General features: G+C 33.3%; 3 protein-coding genes across 5 annotated transcripts; 2 read left to right on the plus strand and 1 right to left on the minus strand.

The window, feature by feature from the left end:
* Positions 1–189: 189 nt before the first annotated feature.
* LOC7488600 (uncharacterized) lies at positions 190–3,763 on the minus strand. The gene is made up of 2 exons (XM_002302975.4): positions 3,077–3,763; positions 190–1,129 (listed from the first exon to the last, which is right to left on the minus strand). The coding sequence occupies exons 1-2, from the start codon at positions 3,635–3,637 to the stop codon at positions 443–445; spliced, it is 1,248 nt and encodes a 415-aa protein (XP_002303011.1). The 5' UTR covers positions 3,638–3,763; the 3' UTR covers positions 190–442.
* A 6,394-nt stretch (positions 3,764–10,157) lies between these two features.
* Positions 10,158–13,224, plus strand: LOC7462445 (zerumbone synthase). Its single transcript, XM_002301719.4, has 3 exons — positions 10,158–10,429; positions 10,554–10,628; positions 12,266–13,224. Exons 1-3 carry the CDS (start codon positions 10,407–10,409, stop codon positions 13,068–13,070), a joined length of 903 nt encoding a protein of 300 aa, XP_002301755.4. The 5' UTR covers positions 10,158–10,406; the 3' UTR covers positions 13,071–13,224.
* Positions 13,225–15,569: 2,345 nt separating this feature from the next.
* On the plus strand, positions 15,570–22,148 carry LOC7488601 (aspartokinase 2, chloroplastic). 3 transcript variants are annotated; one of them, XM_002301720.4, is made up of 14 exons: positions 15,570–15,858; positions 15,987–16,437; positions 16,531–16,613; positions 16,701–16,741; positions 17,005–17,159; positions 18,214–18,363; positions 18,481–18,576; positions 19,848–19,964; positions 20,133–20,252; positions 20,331–20,423; positions 20,518–20,640; positions 20,757–20,873; positions 21,436–21,498; positions 21,742–22,148. In XM_002301720.4, exons 2-14 carry the CDS (start codon positions 16,057–16,059, stop codon positions 21,874–21,876), a joined length of 1,674 nt encoding a protein of 557 aa, XP_002301756.4. In that variant the 5' UTR covers positions 15,570–15,858; positions 15,987–16,056; the 3' UTR covers positions 21,877–22,148. The 3 variants fall into 3 exon arrangements, with proteins under 3 accessions (XP_002301756.4, XP_024451963.2, XP_024451964.2); XM_024596195.2 differs by having other exon boundaries at positions 15,991–16,437; XM_024596196.2 differs by having other exon boundaries at positions 15,571–15,858; positions 20,518–20,634.
* The last annotated feature ends 395 nt before the right edge of the window (positions 22,149–22,543 follow it).

A 22,543-nucleotide genomic window follows, 5' to 3' on the forward strand; every position in this document is an offset into this window, starting at 1 on the left:
ATAACTTGTAAAAATATCAAAAATTAATTTAAATACAATTATAAACTAAAACTCAACCCAACTACATTCATCAACACAGTTAAAAAAAAAAAAAAAAAAAAAAGACTAAGCTCCTTCTCTGCATTCTAAAACAACTTGTTTTCTTTCTTCCCACTACAGGGAAAAAAAAAAAAAAAAAACCTTCCACTCTACAACAACATTTGTAAATGCTGTAGATCAAAAGAATCATCCAATACAAAATCCAACTTCCTAGCCAATCTATTTTTGTTTGATGTAAGTTGGCAAATCTGGAAGCGAATAAACCAAAGTTACAACAGGACGCAGAAGCAGCATAACGTGTGAGATCGTGAGCCCTAATACAATCCATGAATGAAAAAATAACAGCTTCTAATAATTAACAGCTCATTATCCCATCAATAACTCGGAGCCAATAATTCTCAACCTAGAGAAGTCTCAGATGTGCAGTATCATTCAGGCCTTTAATCTGCCAACCTGTTTTCCAAGAGTGCTGCAACACAGTCACTGAAGAATCTTCTATGCAGATCTTGTGCATCATTACTGGGCTGCACCCCAGGAGGCCTGTGAGCAGACACTTGATAGGAATTGAATGCGTGAAAACGCCCACGCATGAAGAGACTGCGGAGGATGAGTTCCTGTTATTCAAATCAGGGAGCAAATGTTGGTGGCTGGCTTCCCTAAGAGAGACCTCATCCTCACCCTCGTGATTGCCTGTAGAAGTCACATGTTGTAGCCTACTCTTACCAGACTTTTTCCTTGTGAGGCCCTGTCGGTGCCTATGAAGCATATCCCAATGAGAAGGCAGTGGTAGAAGAGGCCCATCTCTGTCATGAGAGAACCCTTGGCTCTCAGTTTGATGGTGCATCAACAAATCTGATCTCAGCTTTTCAGGCAGTCCCAGGACTGTTCCATTTAGGAACTGAACCATCCTAAATTCGACTTGCCTAAGTGATTCTCCAGATGGTGCACAGAAGTCAGGCCGAAAATTTTCGAGCAGGCTCTGAACTTCAGGTGTATATATTTCTGAGCGGGAGCAACCCTCCCAAAGCCCCATACTCATCTCCATTAGTGCATCTGCTGGTCGTATTTGCTCCTCGGCAAAATTCATTTCCTGAAAGATTTTTATATATGGACAATTCACTCAACTGCATAACACAAGCTGTAGAGGAAAATATTCCTAGTGATATCAAAGCTGCTTTGAGATTAGATGTAGAAGGCCCGTCTTAAACAGAGTTCCTCTTGAATGAAACAACTCAATATAAGAAAATAAAAATCTTCCTAGCCAATCTATTGGTCACAACTCACAAACCAATGATGAGGGGATGCATTATCATTGACAAGCAAACAAATACATTCTATAACTACAATTTATCCCTTTCATATTTCAAAATCAGATATAAAAGGATTGGCAGTTTGAGAAACGTGAGTGAAGATGCAAAGGAAAAAAATTCTAGTATTTCACAGCTGATGTACCTAGAAACAAAAACGAGATACATTATGAAAATCATAAGTGAACAAACACAATCAAAATTTCTAACTTTTTTCTTTCTCTATTTTTCTGGGTTTTGTTTTTTTTTTTTTGGTGAACAAAATCTCATCATTTCTGTCCAAATTTGATGCAGGAGCATTCCTAATAATAGAAAAAAAAAATATTATGAAAAACAAATGAGGGATAAATGGTGCTGAATAAGATTCAGGACAGATGAAAATTCTCATAACAGGCTCCGATTTTAGGATTAACTTAAAAGGCAGAACATTATTAATTCTGCAGAAAACACTAGGCAATCCATATATGAATTGAAGGCTACGCGAATCTGGTTTCCAATGCTTCAAACAGTGTGAATCAGAACTTCGTAGAGGGAGTGATCACATTTAACTCCCTGGTGTGCAGGCAGTTGGGAAATCCGAAATCTCTCCCAAACATTAACCTTAACTCGCATAATTCTATCTTTTATCTCAACAACCAGCGCATGAAACTTTGACAATTAAGCAGAATATCACATCAATTCTTGCCTAGTTTGAATGGTCAGAGTTTGCTTCAATAAAATCAACATCTAGGACTAGAAACAAATGATGACAGCCTTGGTAGAAAATCTGCCACCTTGAAGATTATATCACCTTCTAGTCACTGGCTAGTTTAAATTTCATGTCTAGATGAGATGTGTATGTTCTGTTATTTTCATAGCTTAGAGGTTTTGCTCCAAGTATAAATATCATGCTTGTTTACATCATTGTAGAGAGAGTTGAAGTTGAATAAAATCAAATTGAGCTTGTTCAGCTTGGATGTTAGCTTTGCATCTCTTTGCTGGATTCCATTAAGTTGTGAGCTATCTTGAACTCTAAATTCTAAGGTGTGGGATTTCCCTGTCCTCCGACTTTGCGAGTATAACCCTATTTATTCTCTAGAGTGGTGATTTTCTTTATCACTAACAGAGTGGAATATCCATCCTACAAACTAACCAGAATCTTCTTGAAATCCTCCCCCACCCCCACCAAAAACAGCATCGGTGCTTAATTCATTCTAAGTGGTGTTTGAATTCCATCCTCAGCACCTCCATTCCATCCATCCCCATCATCTAAACTAACCAGAATGTCATTAGAACATAGCCTCCGTAGTTTTCCGGTACCAAAATCATTACTAGTTTAATCACTGATCAAAGACGTAAATCTCAACCATTAAGTGCCTCTCTTTCTCTCTTCGGAAAACCTTCCTCAATCAGTGACGGATTCCTCTAGGAATCAGCTCCAGTCTGGATCCCTCACTCGAAATAAATGAAAAACTAACCCTTTATTTCTCCTAAAATTACACATTTCACTATAATATTCCTAAGAAATATTCCGCTAAATTTTGAAAGGAATTTGATTGACAAATGATCACATGCAAGAACAAGCAATCAATCATGCTTTCAACGACTATTAATTACATTTGATGCAATCCCTTTTTACCATTAGAATCTTAATACAATGTTACCAATACCATTTACCCTTTGTTTGTCAGTAAGTATAATGGACAAACGTTGACACCCATTACCATACTTCTAGCTCTGATAATATTTACCTGGCAGATGGAGACAGCCATTGATCTAGCACGATTCAAGGGCGATGAATAAACGGAATGGAAGCTGACCCTTTGAGAGTTGAAGAAGACAGCAAGAGCCCTGGCTTGTCGCTGCCCTTTGGGAGTCAATTCAGCCACGTGGCACCTTCCACCGACTAAATCAGGCCTCAGATCGAGCTCGCACTCTCCATGACTGATCAAAAACACCTCCAAAACACCAACCTCGTCATCGGAGGAGAAAGGAGGCGGGGGCGGGGGAGGGAGCGGCGCGAGGACGTTGTAAGGGTCCCACACCTTGATAGAAGGACCGAGCTTTGGGGTGCCTAGAGATGAGAGTTGAGGGGAGAGAGGCGATGCTGATGCGTAACAGGGCAGCATCTCTGGCTCTTGTTGTAGAACCTTGTTGTGTAAATTATTGTTGTTTTCGATGATTCCTCTATCGTTAGGCTGTTCCAGCTCTTCTTCTTCGTCCTCCTCGTCTTTCTCTTCTTCTTCTTCTTCGCTTGCTTCTTCTTCCTCGTCATCATCTTGAGTTGCATGTGTGGACTGGGTGGAACCCATGATTATATGTGATTCAATTCAATGGACTCAGGGGTGATTTCGATTTGGATTTCGGAAATGCATTATTACAGAAACGAGTGAGTGAGTGAGAGACAGAGATCGATGATATGATGACATGGTGATGTTTAAGTGCTATTTTATGTAAGAAGCAATGAAAGTGATGCAAGAAGATTTTCAAGTAAAATTATTTATTTTTATTCTATTTAGTTTTATTTTTTTATTTAATTTAATAAATTAAATATTATATTTGATAATTTTATTATTTATTTAATTTAAAAATCCTATAGTAACTCTATAATTATTTATTAGTATTTTTTTTACCTACAGGACATAGCTAAGACTAATATTAATATGATTGTTTAACATATATTTTAGTTTATGACTTGGAGAGAAAATATTCAATGAAAAAAATTAAAATTAAAGTTTTTATATAGTGTTCATATTCAACAATATTATGTATCCCGTTTGTTTGCTGGAAAGTAATTTTTTTTTTGCAAAATGAATTCCGGAAAAAGTAAATTCCGGGAAAGTATTTTTCGATGTTTGGTAGTGTAATGGAAAATAAGTTGGAAAATATTTTCTAGTGTTTGGTAATGTTATGAAAATGAGCTGGAAAATAACTTATTAATGTTTTATTTTTTTCAAGTTTACTAAAATAATGAGGAACAAATCTTATAAATTGTTGAATAAGAATGAAATTGAAAAACAATATAATTTTATAAATTATCTCAAATAAAATAAATAATAATCAAAATAATAAAGATCAAATAAAAAATAAAAAAATTGAAAGATGAAGAAATTAAAATAATAATAATTAATATTTCATAAATTATTTCAAATAAAATAAGTAGCAATTAAAAGAATGAGGACCTTGATAGATAACAAATTTTAATTAAAAAATAATAAGGGAAAAGCAAAATAAAAATGAGGACCAAAATTAATATAAAAATTAAATTATAAGGGATGAAATTGAAAAACAAATATTCAAAATATATATATATATTAGCAATCAAAAGTTTGATGACCAAATTTGATATAATCGGCAAATAATATGACATTTCTAAATTTTTCACAACTTCCGGAAAGTGTTTTCTGTCCAAAATAAAAGGAAAACACTTTCCTGGAAATCAAACTAAATTTTTCTTTAACTGGAAAGTGTTTTCCGTTGATCAACTTTTCTAATGACAAGCAAACACAGGAAAGTTTGAAAAATAGTTTCTTGAAAACCACTTTCTAAAAAACAAACACCCATTTCTCACTATCTTTTCAAGTTGTTTTCATTTGCATTGATTGATGTTAAAGTTAAATGATTAATGCTTTGTATTTAAATAACCATGATTGAAAAAAAAATGACATAGAAATATGTGTTCTGTATAAAAAATGAAGATATCTATTTTTAGAAAAGAAATATTAAAGAAATAGTAATATAAGACATGCAAAAACAGGTAGTAAAATTAATTTAGTTTATAGATGTGAAAACTCTAAAAAATTATATGAGGAGTTATCACGAATTCATATAATATTAGCATTGGGATAGCTTCTTGATTGAAATGGGTACCAGAAAAATTTTAGCGATCCTATTTATGATGAGATAAACATAACTTGGTATTCTCTGCTAATTTATGATATTTTTATTTTGATGATAATCATGTTAATAATGATAGCATAATATCAATAGTGTTTTCATTGATAAATTAGAGATTAAGTGCAAATACAATATAGAAAATGCTCAACAACAAAAAATTAATTTGGGTTATATTGATACTTTTGATTACGAATTTATTACTATCATAAAGATAAATTTGTTTAAGAATTATAAAGATATAATACATATTAATGAAACAGGTTTGAAGTTTGCGGTTTATTATCCTGGAAATAAATGGAATAAAAATAACCTATCAATTATTGTTTTTTTATGCAAATTTTAATATAAATGGATTGAAGTTAATATCTAATTTTTTTATGCATTTAAAGCAGGGTAAGAAAAGAGGCTGGAGAGTCTTAATTTCCATGAGATTGAAGCAAGAACAATTTGATATCGAAAACGAGTTATTTCCAGCCTAGGAAACTGATGCAAAATGATTTTTATAAAAAAAATATTTGTTTTTTTTTTTATCCTTACCTGGTCTAGGAAAAAAATTCTCATGTATGATGTTTTTAGGTTTTTTTTATTTAGTTTGAGAGATTAGATATTGTGCTTGGTAATTTTATTTTTTCATAGGAATCTCCAGAATAACACTTTAACTATTTATTAGGATTTTTTCTCTGACTAGTATAAACAGGATTCTTTAATTTGTATTTCAGCAAATTATTTTTGAAGAGAAAATTTTTAATAATAAAATATTGAGTTTAAATTTTCGTGTCTTGGCAATATTTTTTCTTATATTATTTCTATATACATCATAAAAATAGTTGTTATATTTTATTCAGGAATTAACTTGAGAAAAGACACATGTCACTGGATTATTATATAAATCCACGGGTTACAGCTCAAACCAAGTAAGATATTTTTATTAACCCGTGTTGTTTAATTCTTTTAAAAAATCATTGGAATTGATGCGGTCGAGTTTGGATGAGTATAACCAGGCTAACTAAATTTCATCGATCAATTTTTTTTTAGTTGAATCAATTTAAAATTTGATTCAAATCAAATTATGAATAACAAATTTCTTGTTCAGGTTTAGAACTACCACAGTAGATCTCTTGAGTATATATAATCTGATTTGTTTTTTTCTTCTCTTTTTTTTTTTTTTTTAATTGGATTTCCAGGAAACAGAACACAATCCTCATTCCTCTCTATTTCATGGCTGACATGGGCCTCTAAATCATTTCTTCTCATGATCCATTCATCCAAATGAAACTTCACACCTTAGGCCTTCGTTGGTTTGGGCTGTACGGTGTTATGGTTCGGAACCGAACGGCACCGCATTTAAGGACAGTGGTTAGTTATAACTCAGTCCTTGCAGTTTTTTAGAACTAATTAACCAGTCCCCATAGCAGTGTTAGAAATAATTGAAGAGTTCCTTGACTTATGTTGACCATCCTTAAGTTTGTAGTTTTTTTTTTTTTTTCAAAAATACCTCTTTTTTTGGTAGTAGAAATTTTCAGTTTTACCTAATTCTCTGTTTTTTAAGAAAGAAAAAAAGAAAACAAGTTAAAAATAAAAATAAAAATAATAAAATGGATAAATTAAATAAATTTAAAGTTACACATATTAAATACATAATTTTAAAAACTATAAAGATTAATTAATTGTTTTTGTTAAACTAAATGGTCAAAATTATAATTTACTGTTTAAAATATTATAAAAAAAGTAAAGTGACCTACTCAATCTAGTTTTATCTAGTCAATATCGTGTCCAAATCAATTAAAAAAAGAATTTAAATTAAGTTTCGAGTATTAGATTTTCTGAGTCAACTCATGAAAGCAAAGTCGAGCTAACACCACTATAATATTATTCAAATCAAATTCATCCACTATCAAAACACAAACAAAAAGTCATATAAAATTTGGGATCTTTTTAATCCTTCAGCACCGTTATTTGGAAAGCTGCCTCTATGTTCATAAAAAGTAGTATTAAATAAACATAGATTAATGATTAAAGCAATTAATTATCAACAATATACTTATAATTACCATCAGCGTGAAGCTACCTTAATGATCTAAGAATATTAATAATTAATACATCTACATGGAATTTTATATGCTTAGGATCATCGAGTTGTCTCCACAATCTTAATAAGATGACAACCTAGTTATTTCTCTAATGACCCAATTATTTGTAATTATGACTTAGTTTAATAATAATATTATCCTTTTTTCCCTCTTTCCATGGCCTTGTCTTGAATTTTTTAGGTTAGGTGAGCTTCCATTGATAATAACAGTTGATGCACATCAAGACCCACTACCACAAAAATTTGTGATTCGCAAGCTGGACATCTAGATGGTGATCTAGTGGTAAAAACTTGAAACTAAGAGATTTGCTCCCTCTATGGTCTTAGGTTCGAGCCCTGTGGTTGCTCATATGATGGCCACTGGAGGCTTACATGGTTGTTAACTTTAGGGCCCGTGGGATTAGTCGAGATACGCGCAAGCTGGCCTGGACACCCACGTTAAACTAAAAAAAAAAATTGTAATCCTGGTTTTCTTCTTAATTTTCCAATTGCTATTGTTTTGTAGTTGCAGATTTTTTTTAAAAAAAATTAAAATTTATGATTGGTATTGAATGTTTTTTTTACACCCAACTCAAGTTAAAAAACGAGTCAGCCAAATCCAAAACTGGCCATTAAATTAGGTTGGGTTTAGTAGAAGTGCTCCAGTTTATTGGAGGGTGTTTGAAAGTGTGGTTGCGGTTGTTTTTCAAAATATTTTTTACTCGGAAAAACATCAAAATAATATTTTTTTTATTTTTAAAAGATTATTTTTGACATTAGCGCATCAAAATGATCTTAAAACACCAAAAAATATTAATCTAAAATAAAAAAATAATTTTTTTTAATTTTTTTTAAAAACACTTTAAAAACACAAAAATAAACATGATTTAAATAAACATATCCACCATCACCAGCAATCATGGAGTGCAAGTCTTGGAAAGGAAGCATTGAACGTTAGGATAGGAAGTATTAGTAAATATAATAACATATTTCCATTATTTAGAGCTTGTAATGTTTTTTTAATTAATATGGATGTTCAAATCAACTTACACGCATCTCGATTAATTTTACAGGTCCTGAAGTTAACAATCATGTAAATCTCTAATAACCTTGAGATTTGTAAAACTCGAATTAGTAATTTTTAGAAAACAAACCTAGAACTCTATACTTATTTAAAGCTTGGATTTTTGCTTTTGGCCATCTTTGAATTATATATATTCTTTGTACTCTAAACCCAACAAATTGAGACGAAATATTTCCTTATATATATATAAAAATAAAATAAAATAAAATAGAGACGGAATTGACAGGAATGCTTATTTAATTACTTGTACTTTTCGTTCAAATTTGAATCATAAAAGAGGTACGTAGTAAAAATATAATTTCCATGGATATATTAATTTAATTCAAATGTAGATGACTTTATTTAGGATCCGATCACTAAAGAATTTAGTTTTGTATTCAAAATATAATTTAATTAAAAATATAATGTTGAAAAGCACCCTTATATAGTTGAATAAATAAAATAAATTTAGAAAAGAGCTCCTAGGGCAGAGGCTATGGGGTAGTCTTTTTAAAAGTCCACTTTCACATAAAATCTGATCCAAAGGATAATAAATAAATATGATCGAAATGCATGGTCGGTCCAGCAATCAAGATTTCGTGAGAATCCGAATCATGTTGATGGCACTACTCCCTTTCACATTTATTATTATTATTATTATTATTATTATTATTATTACTGTTTACTCAGATTCATTTCCACAGTGCTACAGCTGGCTTGAAATTTCTTTTTACAACAATTGTTTTTGAAATTAATATAATTAAGTTTCATCTCTACTTAGCTAGATTAATTGAGTTTGATTATGTTAATTTTTAAATCAATTTAAAATAAAACTCGATTTAAATTAAGTTTTAAATTAACAAATTACTAGATTTATCTCCGTTATAAAAACATGTTAATTTTTAGGATAAACAAAACTCAATCCCCAACCTATATAGTAAATCACAAATCAATCCTCAACTTTCAACATTATGTAGAATTTGGCTCAAAATTCATTAGGAGAACTCATTAATTCATCCCTTAGTTTAGCACTAAAATTCCATTATTTAATTAATTTCATTATTTAATTATGCTAGCTGAAATTTTAGATTCAGCTCACTTCATTTTCTTACAAAATTTAAATTCCCAACAACACAATTAAAATGAGATATAGAAGATAGCAATCTCGACATTTCCTTCACCATTCTAATGCCACTATTATAAAACTCGAATGATTTTGATAGGTCAATTCAGAACTTGGTTGACTTGAAATCTCGATCAATTTATACTTAACAAAAAATAAAAAAATAAATTGATTTGAATAACTTGGTTAAAATTAATTAATTTTTTTCAAAATAATATGATTTTAACTTATTTTTTTATTTAAAAAAATAATCTGGGTCAAGCCTACAATGCAAAAGTTGTTGCCCGTTACCACATTTGTTTTATAACATGTGATTCCAACTTTATCCAGACTCGATCTTGAATAAAGTTTAATAACTATGAAAAAAACCTTCATCACTAAAACAAATGGAAAAAAAAAAAAAAAACTGTACACAATGAGCCTTCCTGACAAAATAGCATCTTAAATAAAAAGTTTCTTCTAGAATCTGAATGTCCATTAAAAATAATGTCCATTAAAAAATATGGTTAATATGGTAATTTTCAAAGAATGATGTTTTGATATTGAAGTCCTTCTCAATCATTTTTCAGAGATTTGTTTTTCATAAATTATAAAATGTCAATATTGTACACAAATTTTTTTTTTTTTTTGGAATAAATCCGCGATGAATTTGTATTTATCCCTTGTTTTCTATTCGGGAAATGATGCAACTAACACGAAATTAACACAAAGGAGCCATAGCTTCCTTCCATTGGAGAATCATTAAATAAGACAGGTCATAGTGCCGTAAGCCATGTTCATACTCTCTCTCTCTCTCTCTCTCTCTGCATGGAAATGTGTCTGATATAACCACAACAACGGTTAATTTGCCTCCTCTCCCACTTAAACACCAAGCCTTTCGATAGATCCATCAAAGCCTCCTTCTCTACGTCCAAGGTCTGTGCTGCAGACATGCCCAGATCCTATTTAGCCAGGTAATTAATTTGCTGTTTTATCCAAAACATCTGCTTCTTCATGAGCGCTAGCATGCCCATAAACATTACTAGCCATGCCATTTTATCCCCTCGTTTTCTAATTATCTTCTGCTGAAAACTATAGAGGGCTCAAGTTTATTGCTGATGATGTGTTGAGGAAGCAAGGAAGAAATTATTATTCAACTGGTGGTTGCAGAAGGTAAGTTCATCATCTTCCCAGCTAGCTTATTTATAGATCACTCATGACTCTAAATTGGAGTTGCAAGTGATGTTTTCTTGATTCATACCATTTGTGTATATATACATGGTTGATGTTAAACCAAATTTAAAGCTTAATTTTCTGGATGAGTTTCTAAGAATTCTTGGTTGAATCATCCCAGGATTCATGCCTGATCATCACCTTGATTAGTTAATTAGCTAGGCTCACGAGTAATGCTATTTTTTAAAAAAATTCCTTTTGAATTTCTCGTGGGAAGATTTCCGCCATTGAATATATTCTGCTGAATGGGATTTGATTTAAAAAAAAACGTATTTATTGGATGTGTATGAATCTTATAATAAAAAAGAATTTCTTGAAATGATTTCGAAAAACTCTGTAGTAAAATTGATTAATTCCTTGCTCTGATTCCTCAGTTTATGTGTGTGGATGAATTGACACCGTTTGGGAATACGGGTGTAAATCTCGTTTCTAAAACAATTTAATTTATTTTGCTAAAATTTAATATATTTTATATGTTTTAAATCGTTGTAATATCCTGATATCAAAAATAATTTTAAAAAAATAAAATAAAAATTATTGACATGTATTTCAGCGTGAAAAATTATTTAAAAAGGAATCACAACTACAACCACACTGTAAACAAAATTAATAAATCCTAAACCTCCTTTTACTCAACCTAGTTCATATAAAAAGTTAATTGTTGCAATTTTCAGTCTTATCTTATTAATTGATTTTTTTTTTTATTAACGCTACCAGTCTAGGTATCCCGGTGAGGACGTGAGAAATATTTTAAAAATTATGAATAATTTATTCACGAGTCACCTTCAAGTTATAAAAACAAAACAGAGTTGACTAACAGCCTCCACCACGCGGGCAAGCTTTTGCAACGTGATGTTTGCTCAGAAAATTGCCATAAATGTTGCATCCTTCCATGTTCTCATTCCGCTGATCTAGCTAGGCCACCACTTTTACAACTCTTATGGCCAAAATGCCTGCCTATTCTTGTTCACAAATCCTTTCAAGAGTACTGGTGGGCAAATTAGATGCAACCTTGTTTTGATGGACATTTTTCTGCGCAAATATATATATTTTCTGATGGGCAAAAAAAATAAAATAAAATATATATATATATATATATATATATATATATATATATATATATATATATATATATTCATTAGACAAATCGATCTAACTTTGTAGGTTAACCCGAGAACTTGTTGATCCAAAACTTGACATGAATATCTAACCGATCTAACTTTATAGGTCAACTCGAGAATTTGTTTACCCAAAACTTGACATGGGTTGGAGTTGTGATTGAACTGGATTGATAATTAACCTATGTAAACTCAAAAATGATCTGATAAGGATTAGATTAATACAATCAAACCGGATTCAAATCTGGTCGAAACCCAATTAATTACTTATTTTATTTTTTATTTTTTTATATTTAAAATAATATAATCATCTTTAAGATGTAATTAGATTGATTCACCTATTTTCTAAATTGAAAAGACGTACGTCAATATCAAAGCAATATTCAGTACAAAACACAAATTTGTATTAGCATATTGTTTATTGAGCTTTGCGCGCACACATCTTTTATCTCCGAGCAGGCTAGAAGGCAAGGTGGCTTTAATAACAGGAGGTGCGAGTGGCATTGGCAAGACCGCAGCCCACGAATTCATCAAGCATGGAGCACAAGTCATAATCGCTGACATGGATTCACAAATTGGTCCACAAGCTGCCAAAGAGCTGGGTCCTGCAGCCCACTTTGTCCAGTGCGACGTCACAGTGGAGGCTCAGCTGGAAAAGGCAGTGATGATTGCCATGACAGACTATGGGAAACTTGACATAATGTACAACAACGCAGGGGTAGCAGGGCCATCTTTTCCACCGAGCATTGCAGACCTTGATCTAGATGAATTTGACAAGGTCATGCAAGTCAATGTCAGAGGCACGGTGGCGGGGATAAAGCACGCCGCACGAGCGATGATGCCTGCAGGCTCAGGGTGTATTCTCTGCACATCTAGTATCAGTGGACTCATTGGCGGGGCTGGCTCGCATTCCTACTCAGTGTCAAAATCTACAGTCCCTGGGATTGTCAAGTCTGTGGCCAGCGAGCTATGCAGGAATGGGATTAGGATCAACTGCATTTCACCGGGTCCGATTCCGACCCCACTCTCCTTGGCTCAGATAGGCCTGATTTATCCACGCGCCACCCAAGAACAGTTGGTTGAGATCGTGAATGGGCTAGGGCAGCTGAAGGGGGCTAAGTGTGAAGAAGCAGATGTGGCCGAAGCTGCACTGTATTTGGCATCAGATGAAGCAAAGTACGTAACTGGGCATAACCTTGTTGTGGATGGAGGGTTCACCTGCTTTAAAGATCTTCCATTCCCTTCTCCTCATGAGATTCTGTAACTGATATTTTCCATTTTCACACCTTTTGGCTTGATCATCAATCACTTTGAGGTGTTTTTTTTTTTTTAAATATGAGTGTTTGAATTAATTTATATAAACTTTGATTAATTTTCCAGACTCTAAAATTAACCAATATATAAACCTTCAAAATTTATATTACTCGAACTTATTTCTTGTGAACCTTAAAAAACAACTGCATGAAAACCCATAAAGGCCATAATATAATATAAATTTATAGGGAGTGCGGTGAGATTTGCTATTTAAAATGTTTTAAATTTAAAAATATATTAAAATAATATTTATTTTTATTTTTTAAAAATTATTTATAACATCACTTAATTAAAAAAAAATATTTTAAACAAAAAAAAATAGATTTTTTTATCCTAAATACTGCTATTGGTAGCATACCAAAAACCATTCATGCTAAAAGTTCAAACCATTAATTATCATGACATTCCAGGACATCGTTATATATTACTAGCTTACAAGTGTTAAATTTCGTTTTCTTGGCATTTTCTTAATGATATAGAGAGATCCATAGAATCAGAAAATATTGGTAGTTTGGTATTATATTGCTGTAGGAGTTAGTTTTTCAAATTATTATTTGTTTTAAAATATATTAAAATAATATTTTTTATTTTTAAAATTTATTTTTAATATCAATACATTTAAACAATTTAAAAATATATATATTTTTTAATTTTTAAAAAGAACAGCAAAAACAAATGGTTTAATCTCTAGGGTAGGGGTGATCATTTTCGGTTTGGTTCGGTTTTTATAAAAAAAAACCAAACCGATTTTTTTTTTTAAAAAAACCAAAATCGGTTCAAACAGACCGGTTTCGGTTCGGTTTTTTAGGACAAAAATCAGTTCAAACTGGTTTGGCTCAGTTTTGGCTAGGTTTTTTCCGGTTTGGCTCGGTTTTGACTCGGTTTGGCTCGGTTTTTTTTCAGTTTGGATTCGATTTGATTCAGTTTTTTTGGTTTCAGGCTTCTAAAACCGAACCGGTTGATTTTTTTAAAATTTTAATCGGTTTTTTTTCACAGTTAGGTTTTTTCAGTTTTTTTTTTTAGTTTTCTCAGTTTTTTGGTTTTTTTGCTCACCCTCGTGTGTGAGTGGAACTCATGATTTTAAAAACTACCTGAAAAAAAAAGGGTTTTTTTTATAAATTATACTTACTTATCCTTAAATCATCAAACATACAAAATTGATTTAATTATCAGGCTATCCTTTGTTTCATGAGAAATTTGTTTTGCAAAATCATCGAAGACTCATATTTTATTAGTTAGAAAAATTCATTTTTGTTTGAAGTTTTCCACGACTTCATATTATATATATATAATTTATTAAATAATATAATAAATCATGATATATATTATATACAACCAAACATTATATTATAAATTTAATAAAGTCCAAAGCATAACCCATTGGCTATTCGAAGAGCTTTTCCTTGTTTGCAAGAGAGGAATTGTCGGCCTTGGTAGCCTTGACCGACATCGAGGTCCACGTGGGAAATATTTTTTTCAACCCCTTAGACTTTGAAAAGCAACCAGGACGCTCTAAACAAACTCTATTGGCACAGTTGATTTTCATGACAGGATCTTTCTCTACCGTTTGATTTATCCTACAGGATCTAACGTGAGGAATTTATTAACACGGTTTACAATCCCCGCCATCGGATTCAGCTGAAACCACGGGAGGGTTCTAAAATTAATAGAGTAAATTACTCTTTCAGTCCTTCAGTTTTTGACTCGGTTACAACTCAGTTCTTCTTACCTGAAAACATGTAACCCAATCCCCTAGACTCACTCTTGATTATTTTTTTTATTTTTGAAATCTCAATTTGACAATTTAAATGGAAAAAATTATTATCCACCTGGTCTCTTCACACATACATAACCTAGTCTTATGTAACTTGTTTGGGATTATAGTAATATTGGCGGTTCAAAATATTTTTCGCTTAGAAATACATCAAAATAATATTTTTTTATTTTTAAAATTTATTTTTGAGATTAGCACATCAAAACGATTTAAAAATATAATTTTTTTTTAAAATTTTAAAAAACATAATTTGCACCACATCAACCGACTAGCTTTTGTTGGTGCTTCTTGCTAGCAGCAATTTCTCCTCCTTTTTTATAATCTTAAATTAAAGTATTTTTTATTCTTCGTGTCATTAAAAAATAATTATTTAAAAAAATAATTTTGTCAAAGTTTTAACTATTTATTGTAATTATTTGTTGTTTTATCTTTTCTTTTTTTAATATATTGACTTTTTAAATGATTAAATGAGATTGACATAAATCATAATATTATAATTCATTTATTTAAATAGTTAAATTATTTAGTATCCGTTTATTTATGCTGGCAATCATTGTTGGCCGCAAAAACAGACAAGCACTTTAGTCCAAGGTTTAGAGAAAATTGAAAATGAGTAAAAAGGACTAATTTATAACTTTTCAAATATGAAGCATTGAATTTAATACTATATTAATTAAAAATGAAAAAAAGGTAAAGACCAGACCGAGATTGAGGGAAAGAAAGAAGGAAAGGCGCCGCCGTGCTGGTTTTCGTTTAAATTTTTCGAATCGCATTTTGCTTCCTCTGGCGCCGCCTTCGTGCTGGTTCTCGTTTTCGATTTGTCTTTTTCTGCCTCTGGCGTTCCTGCGCAGCTCGAAAGTTTTCTACCTTTCGCTTTCATTTCTTCTCTAGATCTCTCTAGAGCAATCCATCCATCGGCTTTCTCATTCATTTCTAGCATTGCTACTACGTTTCTCTCTCGAAGGTACTTGTTTCTCTGCTCGTATTGTTATCGATCTTGTCGTCCTTTTGATCATCAATCTGTCTTCTGCTAGATTTTTCCCCGAAATGATCGATTGACTCGGTAAATAATTCGTTCTTTTTGCTTGCTAGATAGATACCGTTGCAACACAGGAAAGTTCTCTTATTTGTCGACTCGAAACTGCAACGCTAACACACTATTATGGCAAACGCATTGCAATTTTCGGCGACCGTACAAGCTGCCTCCCCTGTTTTCTCCAAGAGGATGCATGGCCAATCTTTACGGCACAGGCCGTCGCCGCCGCTTAATTATAATTTAGTGGCTACAAGTTTGGTACTGTCAAAAAGAAGTCGTAGAGCCTTTAAAGTGAGCTGTGAGGCAGCCAGTGTTGATCTACTTGAAACGAACAAAATCGATAATGAAGCCGAGAAGAAAATAACATGCGTAATGAAGTTCGGTGGTTCTTCGGTGGCGTCTGCCGAGAGAATGAGAGAAGTGGCTGAACTTATACTTAGCTTTCCAAATGAGAGCCCTGTCATTGTACTTTCTGCCATGGGAAAGACCACTAACAAACTTTTGCTGGTATGCCTGCCTGCCTGCCTGTACTTTGATTTTCTGTTGTTTTATTTATTTTTCGAGGGGAATTTTTTTTTAATATGGTCAACTTAATTATAGGCTGGAGAGAAGGCTGTTAGTTGCGGTGTTACTAATGTAGATAGTATTGAAGAGCTGAGTTTCATAAAGGAATTGCATAACCGGTGAGGATTTTGATTTTTGCTTCTTTTTTACTTTTATTATTGTTCCATGAACCATAAAATTCAATTGATATTATTCTATCATATCAGGACCGTGAAGGAACTGGAAGTAGACGAGTCGGTTATTGCAAGTGAGTATCTGTTGGCACTCATTTGTTTTTAATGCTTCAAACTTGGTCTGCAGCCGAAAAGTATTATGAAGTTCTTCTACTTTTTAGATAGATAGTATTGTAGCTGTAATTTATAAACTATTATAGAGGCAGGGAGGGGGAATCGTAGAATCAAGTTGTTCTTGTAATTACAAAGCCAGCGATGCTAGGACTCATACTATTTCCTTTATCAATTCTTTAGCCTCATGGACAAGTGGAAACCTCTCATGCTGCTCCTTTTGCAGAACACTTGGAGGAATTAGAGCAGCTGTTGAAGGGAATTGCTATGATGAAAGAGTTGACTCCACGCACTAGAGATTACCTTGTTTCTTTTGGGGAGTGCATGTCCACAAGGATTTTTGCTGCATATATGAATAAAATTGGTGCTAAAGCTCGCCAAGTACGCAGTTCTCTTCTTCTCTCCCCTTTTCCTTTTTTAAACCATCTTAATCTGAATGATTGTTGTCATTGCTTGTAAAGATTTCTTGCTAAGCTGCTTATTGAATCCACATGCCTACAACGACAACTAGATATTTTAAATCAAACATCTGTTGATCTCCATTTTCTGTAATTGCTTATACAGTAATCATTCAACCACGCTGAAAAACAGCAGCAGAACAATTTGTTTGGAGTCTACTCATACTTGGTTCCACTTTCTTTCAATTATAAATGTAGTGTAAGGTTTCGGATAGAGAACTTGGAGAGAGAAGAGGGAGACAGACAGACAGCTTGATAGGAATTTTATATGTTTTATGGATCAAATGGATGGTATTATCTATCATAAACTAAGGGGGTGCATGGGCAAAATATAAGATTTTCTCAGATTGTGTCATTTGACTATATGATTGGAAAGGTTTTAACAATCACGTGTTTAATGTGAATTCTTAATCCAGTATAATAAATTACCAATCATGGTAGCCTCATATTTCAACACAAATAAAAAGATGTAAAATCAATAACAATTAAAAGTTTCAAGGGTTTGCCATGTAATATGTTTATACTATTCAGTGATTAAATTTTAATAGAATGAAATAAACCTTATATCTTTTGTTTCTTATTGGAACAATTGTACGTAGCAGTAATCAAGATAAAGAATCACCTGGACTATGGTAACTAGTTTTGGAAGAGGAGTGCAGCTATTGCTCAAAGCTGCTTAAAAACTTTTCTGATCTACTCAGATTTGTGGTATTATTATGCCACGAAAAATATCCAAATTGTTAATATATGATACTAAAGATGGATCAAAGATGACAGTAGACCTATAGTTTCCTCTCATGAAGATTTGGTGTATTTTAGATGGAGAAAAGTGAAGATAAAAGTGCATTGCAGTACTGCAGTCATTTTATAAATAACAAGACGCCCATGGTGTTACTATTTTGGGATTTTACTGTGACATGAACACTATCCTGATGACAGCACTATAATATGTTGTATTTTCCCCTTCTGTTTTGCAGTATGATGCTTTCGAAATTGGTTTTATCACCACAGATGACTTCACAAATGCAGACATTCTTGAAGCAACTTATCCGGCTGTTGCAAAGAGTTTGCATGGAGACTGGATTAGTGATCCTGCAATTCCTATTGTTACCGGCTTCCTTGGAAAGGTCTTTCCCCTAGCTAATTGCTCAGCAGGACACCTTGTTTGTGAAATTAATGAACTCAGTTTTAGTGAGAGTTTCTGGATAGCTCATCATAGTGTTTTTTTATATTTCTAATTGCAGGGATGGAGATCCTGTGCTATTACTACATTAGGTCGTGGTGGTAGTGATTTGACAGCCACAACCATTGGAAAAGCATTAGGTTTGAGTGAGATTCAGGTAATTGCAGACACTGGAAGTTTGCAGTACATAGTGCAGCTCCAAGGAATTTTTCCATAACTTCCCCTCCCAAATACAACAAATCGCATCAATATTAAGTCCTCCATTTGTTTATTTAGTCAGATTTTATTAATTAATATAAAAAGCTAAAGAGAAAGCTGACCATTAAAAACACAAGATCCAGTAACCTGAACAACATCACAAGTCTGTTCATCTAGGAGACAAGTGATGGCTGAACTCACTAAAGCACCATTACCTCAAGCACCACAGGAAAGAAAGCCCAAAACCCAAGAATAAACTCTGGTGTCTGCCACAAGAAATCATAGCAAAAAGCAAGATCATTCCCCCCCCCCCCTCCCCCACTCCAGCTGCTGTCATTATCCTCTTGTCACTCAGCCTTAATTCCCGCAGCTCTAGTTTTCTTAAAATGCCAATACAACTATCCATCCAAACCACCAACACTACCATCTCCTTTGGCACCAACATCAGCACTACCTCAATACTGCAGCCTAATCTACCAGCGAACACAAACACCAATACACCCACACCACTTTGCAGTTAGTCAATACCACCACCTAAGTCCTCATAGCCTAGCCCTCCAAAACCATAAAACCACCAATCTAAACAACACCACCACTCCCAAACCACCAGCACCACCACTCAATCCTCAATGACTGCTGCCCATCATATTCAGCAACACAAGAAATCACACCACCTTCTCCACAACCCGAGACCATTGACTCCACCAGCCTTACCGCCACCTCACTACCAGTCAAAATACCAAAGCACTAACACCTCCAGTGAAACCCAAATGTAAAGCATAAAATGCCATAGATGGTTTTAATTTCAAGCAAGAGAGGGAAGAAAAGGAGGACAGGAAACCTAGATCCAAGAACAAGGATAGGAAACTCAGATCTGAAGACTATCAAAATTATGAAAAAAGTGAGAGAGAAGAGAATAGAGACAGAAGGAGAGGAACCAACTAGAACTAATATTCACTGTTTTTCCATAATCCATACAGATATTGGGAAAAGATGGCCGTGTCTCAACTGCATGCACATGCTTGACATTATTCCTGTTTCTTATATTTTCTGTGACTATCTTTCTTCATTCATGAGTGCATTTACAAATGAAATGTAAGCATGCAAGAGAATGCTTTTTCTGGAAAATATAGAACTGTGCTGAATTTGATGGAAGCCTCTTGAATCTATTTCTGTAGAAATTACATTTTTTTTTTATTGAAATCAGATTAATACTTTTATCTATTATAGGTGTGGAAGGATGTTGATGGTGTTTTGACATGTGATCCTAATATATATCCACATGCTGAACCTGTGCCATACTTGACATTTGATGAGGCAGCAGAACTAGCATATTTTGGCGCGCAGGTATCATAATTTAAATGTCCTATCCAACCATACATGAGGACTTTACATTTCCCTTTTTTTGGCTTTGGGGGGGGGGGGGGGGTGGATGAGCAAATTCTAGCGGAAGTAGAAACAGACAGCCTAAGCAAGCATGTCTTCTCTAACCTTTTTGTTTGTACATTTCTGCAGGTCTTGCATCCGCAATCCATGAGGCCTGCCAGGGAGGCTGATATTCCTGTTAGGGTTAAAAATTCTTACAATCCGAATGCTCCTGGAACTCTTATCACCAGAGCACGAGATATGAGTAAGGTTTGTATTTGATGATTTTAAATGATTGTAATGTGAAGAACTTAGAATAAAATTAATCTTTCTTTGTCCTAATTTCAGGCAGTACTAACTAGCATTGTTTTGAAACGGAATGTTACTATGTTGGATATTGCTAGCACCCGCATGCTTGGCCAATTTGGTTTTCTTGCTAAGGTTAGCAGCTAAAATTGGATTCTGATCCCTCTTTCCCTCAAATATGCCAGCTGTTGGTTTATGCTTCTCATTGCTATAAATTTTATCCTTTCAGGTGTTTTCAACCTTTGAAGATTTGGGAATATCAGTGGATGTTGTAGCTACCAGCGAAGTCAGTATCTCCTTGACACTCGATCCATCAAAGCTTTGGAGTAGAGAGCTGATTCAGCAGGCAAGCGTATGGTGTCTTTATTTTAGTTATGATTTATATATTGGTATTATTCTCCAGCATGATATATTATTCGTGTCTACTCTTGGCATTCAATCTCATCTGTTGTTGTATTCCTTAAACAGGAACTCGACCATGTTGTTGAGGAGCTTGAGAAAATTGCTGTAGTCAATCTCCTGCAGCGTAGATCAATAATCTCTCTCATTGGGAATGTCCAGAGGTCCTCTCTGATATTAGAGAAGGTGCTCCATTGCACTTTTCTTCTTGGTTTTTGATGAGATGTGTCTTTTGAAAACTTGTTTCTGCTTTGGGTGAAAAAAGGATTCTTTTTTTTTTCCTCCTGTCCTCTAACTACAAATCTATTCAAGTATCATCTAGATTGCTTTTGTTCGGTGATGAGAATCCTGTCTCTTCTTTTGGATCTTTTAGTTTTTGTCCCCCTCATTCTCTTGAAGTCTAACATGTTGGGTTAGTGAATCATGGTAAATGCTTTGTTAAAATTGATAAAACCGAACCAGCAGCAACTTCAAAATGATGAAGTGGGATAGATAGATTTTTTTAAAAAATGCTTTTCAGTCATTTTTTTTTTTTAAAAAATCATAGCTCAGCATAAATCTTACATGACCTGGAAGGAAGTTTCAAAGGACACTTGGTTGTTATATTGAAGCATAGTCTTATGCTACAACTTTTTTCTTAATATATTTTACAGCAGTGTTAGGAATGCTGTGGTGAAGGGTTTGAACCTCATCTTTCTATTTATTTGCCTCTTCATTTCTGTTAATTATTGGATTGATGTCATGGCAGGCCTTCCATGTTCTTCGTACTCTTGGAGTCAATGTTCAGATGATATCACAGGGTGCTTCGAAGGTATCACATCTCGACTATGATTTCCTTTGCATGTCTTTTTTAGTATGTAATGCACATTTTACAGCTTTAGAACCCAAGAATAGGCTTGTGAGCACCTCTCATGCACATTATATTCCTTCAAAGGATCCAGGAGCCGCCTTAAATGGGGGCATCCGGCTCATTAAGCGTGGAGCTCGAATGCTTCTAAGCGATTTGATGATTGTCGTGATCAAGTAACTCGCCATTTTGGTTTTTTCTTACCAGGTTAATATCTCATTAATTGTGAATGACGATGAAGCAGAGCAGTGTGTCAAGAGTCTCCACAAAGCTTTCTTTGAAACTGACATCTCTGAATTAGAGTGGGAGTGTGTATCTGGTAATGGTTCTGCCTCAACATGATGAAGTCGTCATTGATTCTTTTTTCAATTAGATTTCTTAATTACAATGAGAATGTGTTGGCAATGTCTGTCTCAACGTGATCATGATCATTGATTTTCCTGTTTTAATCCTTTTGACCTAGATATTCATTCAATATCTGATTTTACATAGATCAGGGAATTGTTTCCCTCCTAAGATTAAGATGTAGCCAATTTTGTACGTTGAATCCCTCCAGGGTTGATCTAGCCAAGTTTGGACTGATCGAGTGGATCAATTAGACTTGATTTGATTAATATTTTTTTTGGATCAAATTAAAACTCGGATTGGATCGGACTCTAAATTATGAATTTTTTGGGTCACTTTACTGGTCCGGACCGAGTTTAATAACTATTTCAAAATATATAAAATATCTGCAAGAACGGCATTCTGGATTTTATTTGCTTTTGTGATAGCCATCTAGTTGTTCTAGAATAGAAGGAAATTTTTTTTAAGATGTTTTAATTATATCAATAGTTTATTTTGTTATTTTTAATTAATTGTAAAATAACTTTTAGTCTTTACATAGATGATATATCATTGATGAAAAGAGATTATGCCTTAATATGGCATATTTTAGATTTTAAAAAGCATTTATTTTATTTTAAAATATTTCTATTTATTGAAAATAATCATATTTTAGAAGGTACTT

The sequence above is a fragment of the Populus trichocarpa genome, chromosome 2 (assembly GCF_000002775.5).
Source record: "Populus trichocarpa isolate Nisqually-1 chromosome 2, P.trichocarpa_v4.1, whole genome shotgun sequence".
NCBI classification, from domain to species: domain Eukaryota; kingdom Viridiplantae; phylum Streptophyta; class Magnoliopsida; order Malpighiales; family Salicaceae; genus Populus; species Populus trichocarpa.

What these genes read in the sequence shown, in the direction of transcription:
- LOC7488600 (XM_002302975.4), bottom strand. Translation starts at nt 3,637, where the DNA reads ATGGGTTCCACCCAGTCCACACATGCAACTCAAGATGATGACGAGGAA. An exon ending in TGGCTGTCTCCATCTGCCAG is followed by an intron (nt 1,130 to 3,076) that starts GTAAATATTATC and finishes AAAATCTTTCAG; the next exon opens with GAAATGAATTTTGCCGAGGA.
- LOC7462445 (XM_002301719.4), top strand. Translation starts at nt 10,407, where the DNA reads ATGCCCAGATCCTATTTAGCCAG. An exon ending in CCCAGATCCTATTTAGCCAG is followed by an intron (nt 10,430 to 10,553) that starts GTAATTAATTTG and finishes TGAAAACTATAG; the next exon opens with AGGGCTCAAGTTTATTGCTG. An exon ending in TCAACTGGTGGTTGCAGAAG is followed by an intron (nt 10,629 to 12,265) that starts GTAAGTTCATCA and finishes ATCTCCGAGCAG; the next exon opens with GCTAGAAGGCAAGGTGGCTT.
- LOC7488601 (XM_002301720.4), top strand. Translation starts at nt 16,057, where the DNA reads ATGGCAAACGCATTGCAATTTTCGGCGACCGTACAAGCTGCCTCCCCT. An exon ending in CCACTAACAAACTTTTGCTG is followed by an intron (nt 16,438 to 16,530) that starts GTATGCCTGCCT and finishes ACTTAATTATAG; the next exon opens with GCTGGAGAGAAGGCTGTTAG. An exon ending in AGCTGATTCAGCAGGCAAGC is followed by an intron (nt 20,641 to 20,756) that starts GTATGGTGTCTT and finishes TTCCTTAAACAG; the next exon opens with GAACTCGACCATGTTGTTGA.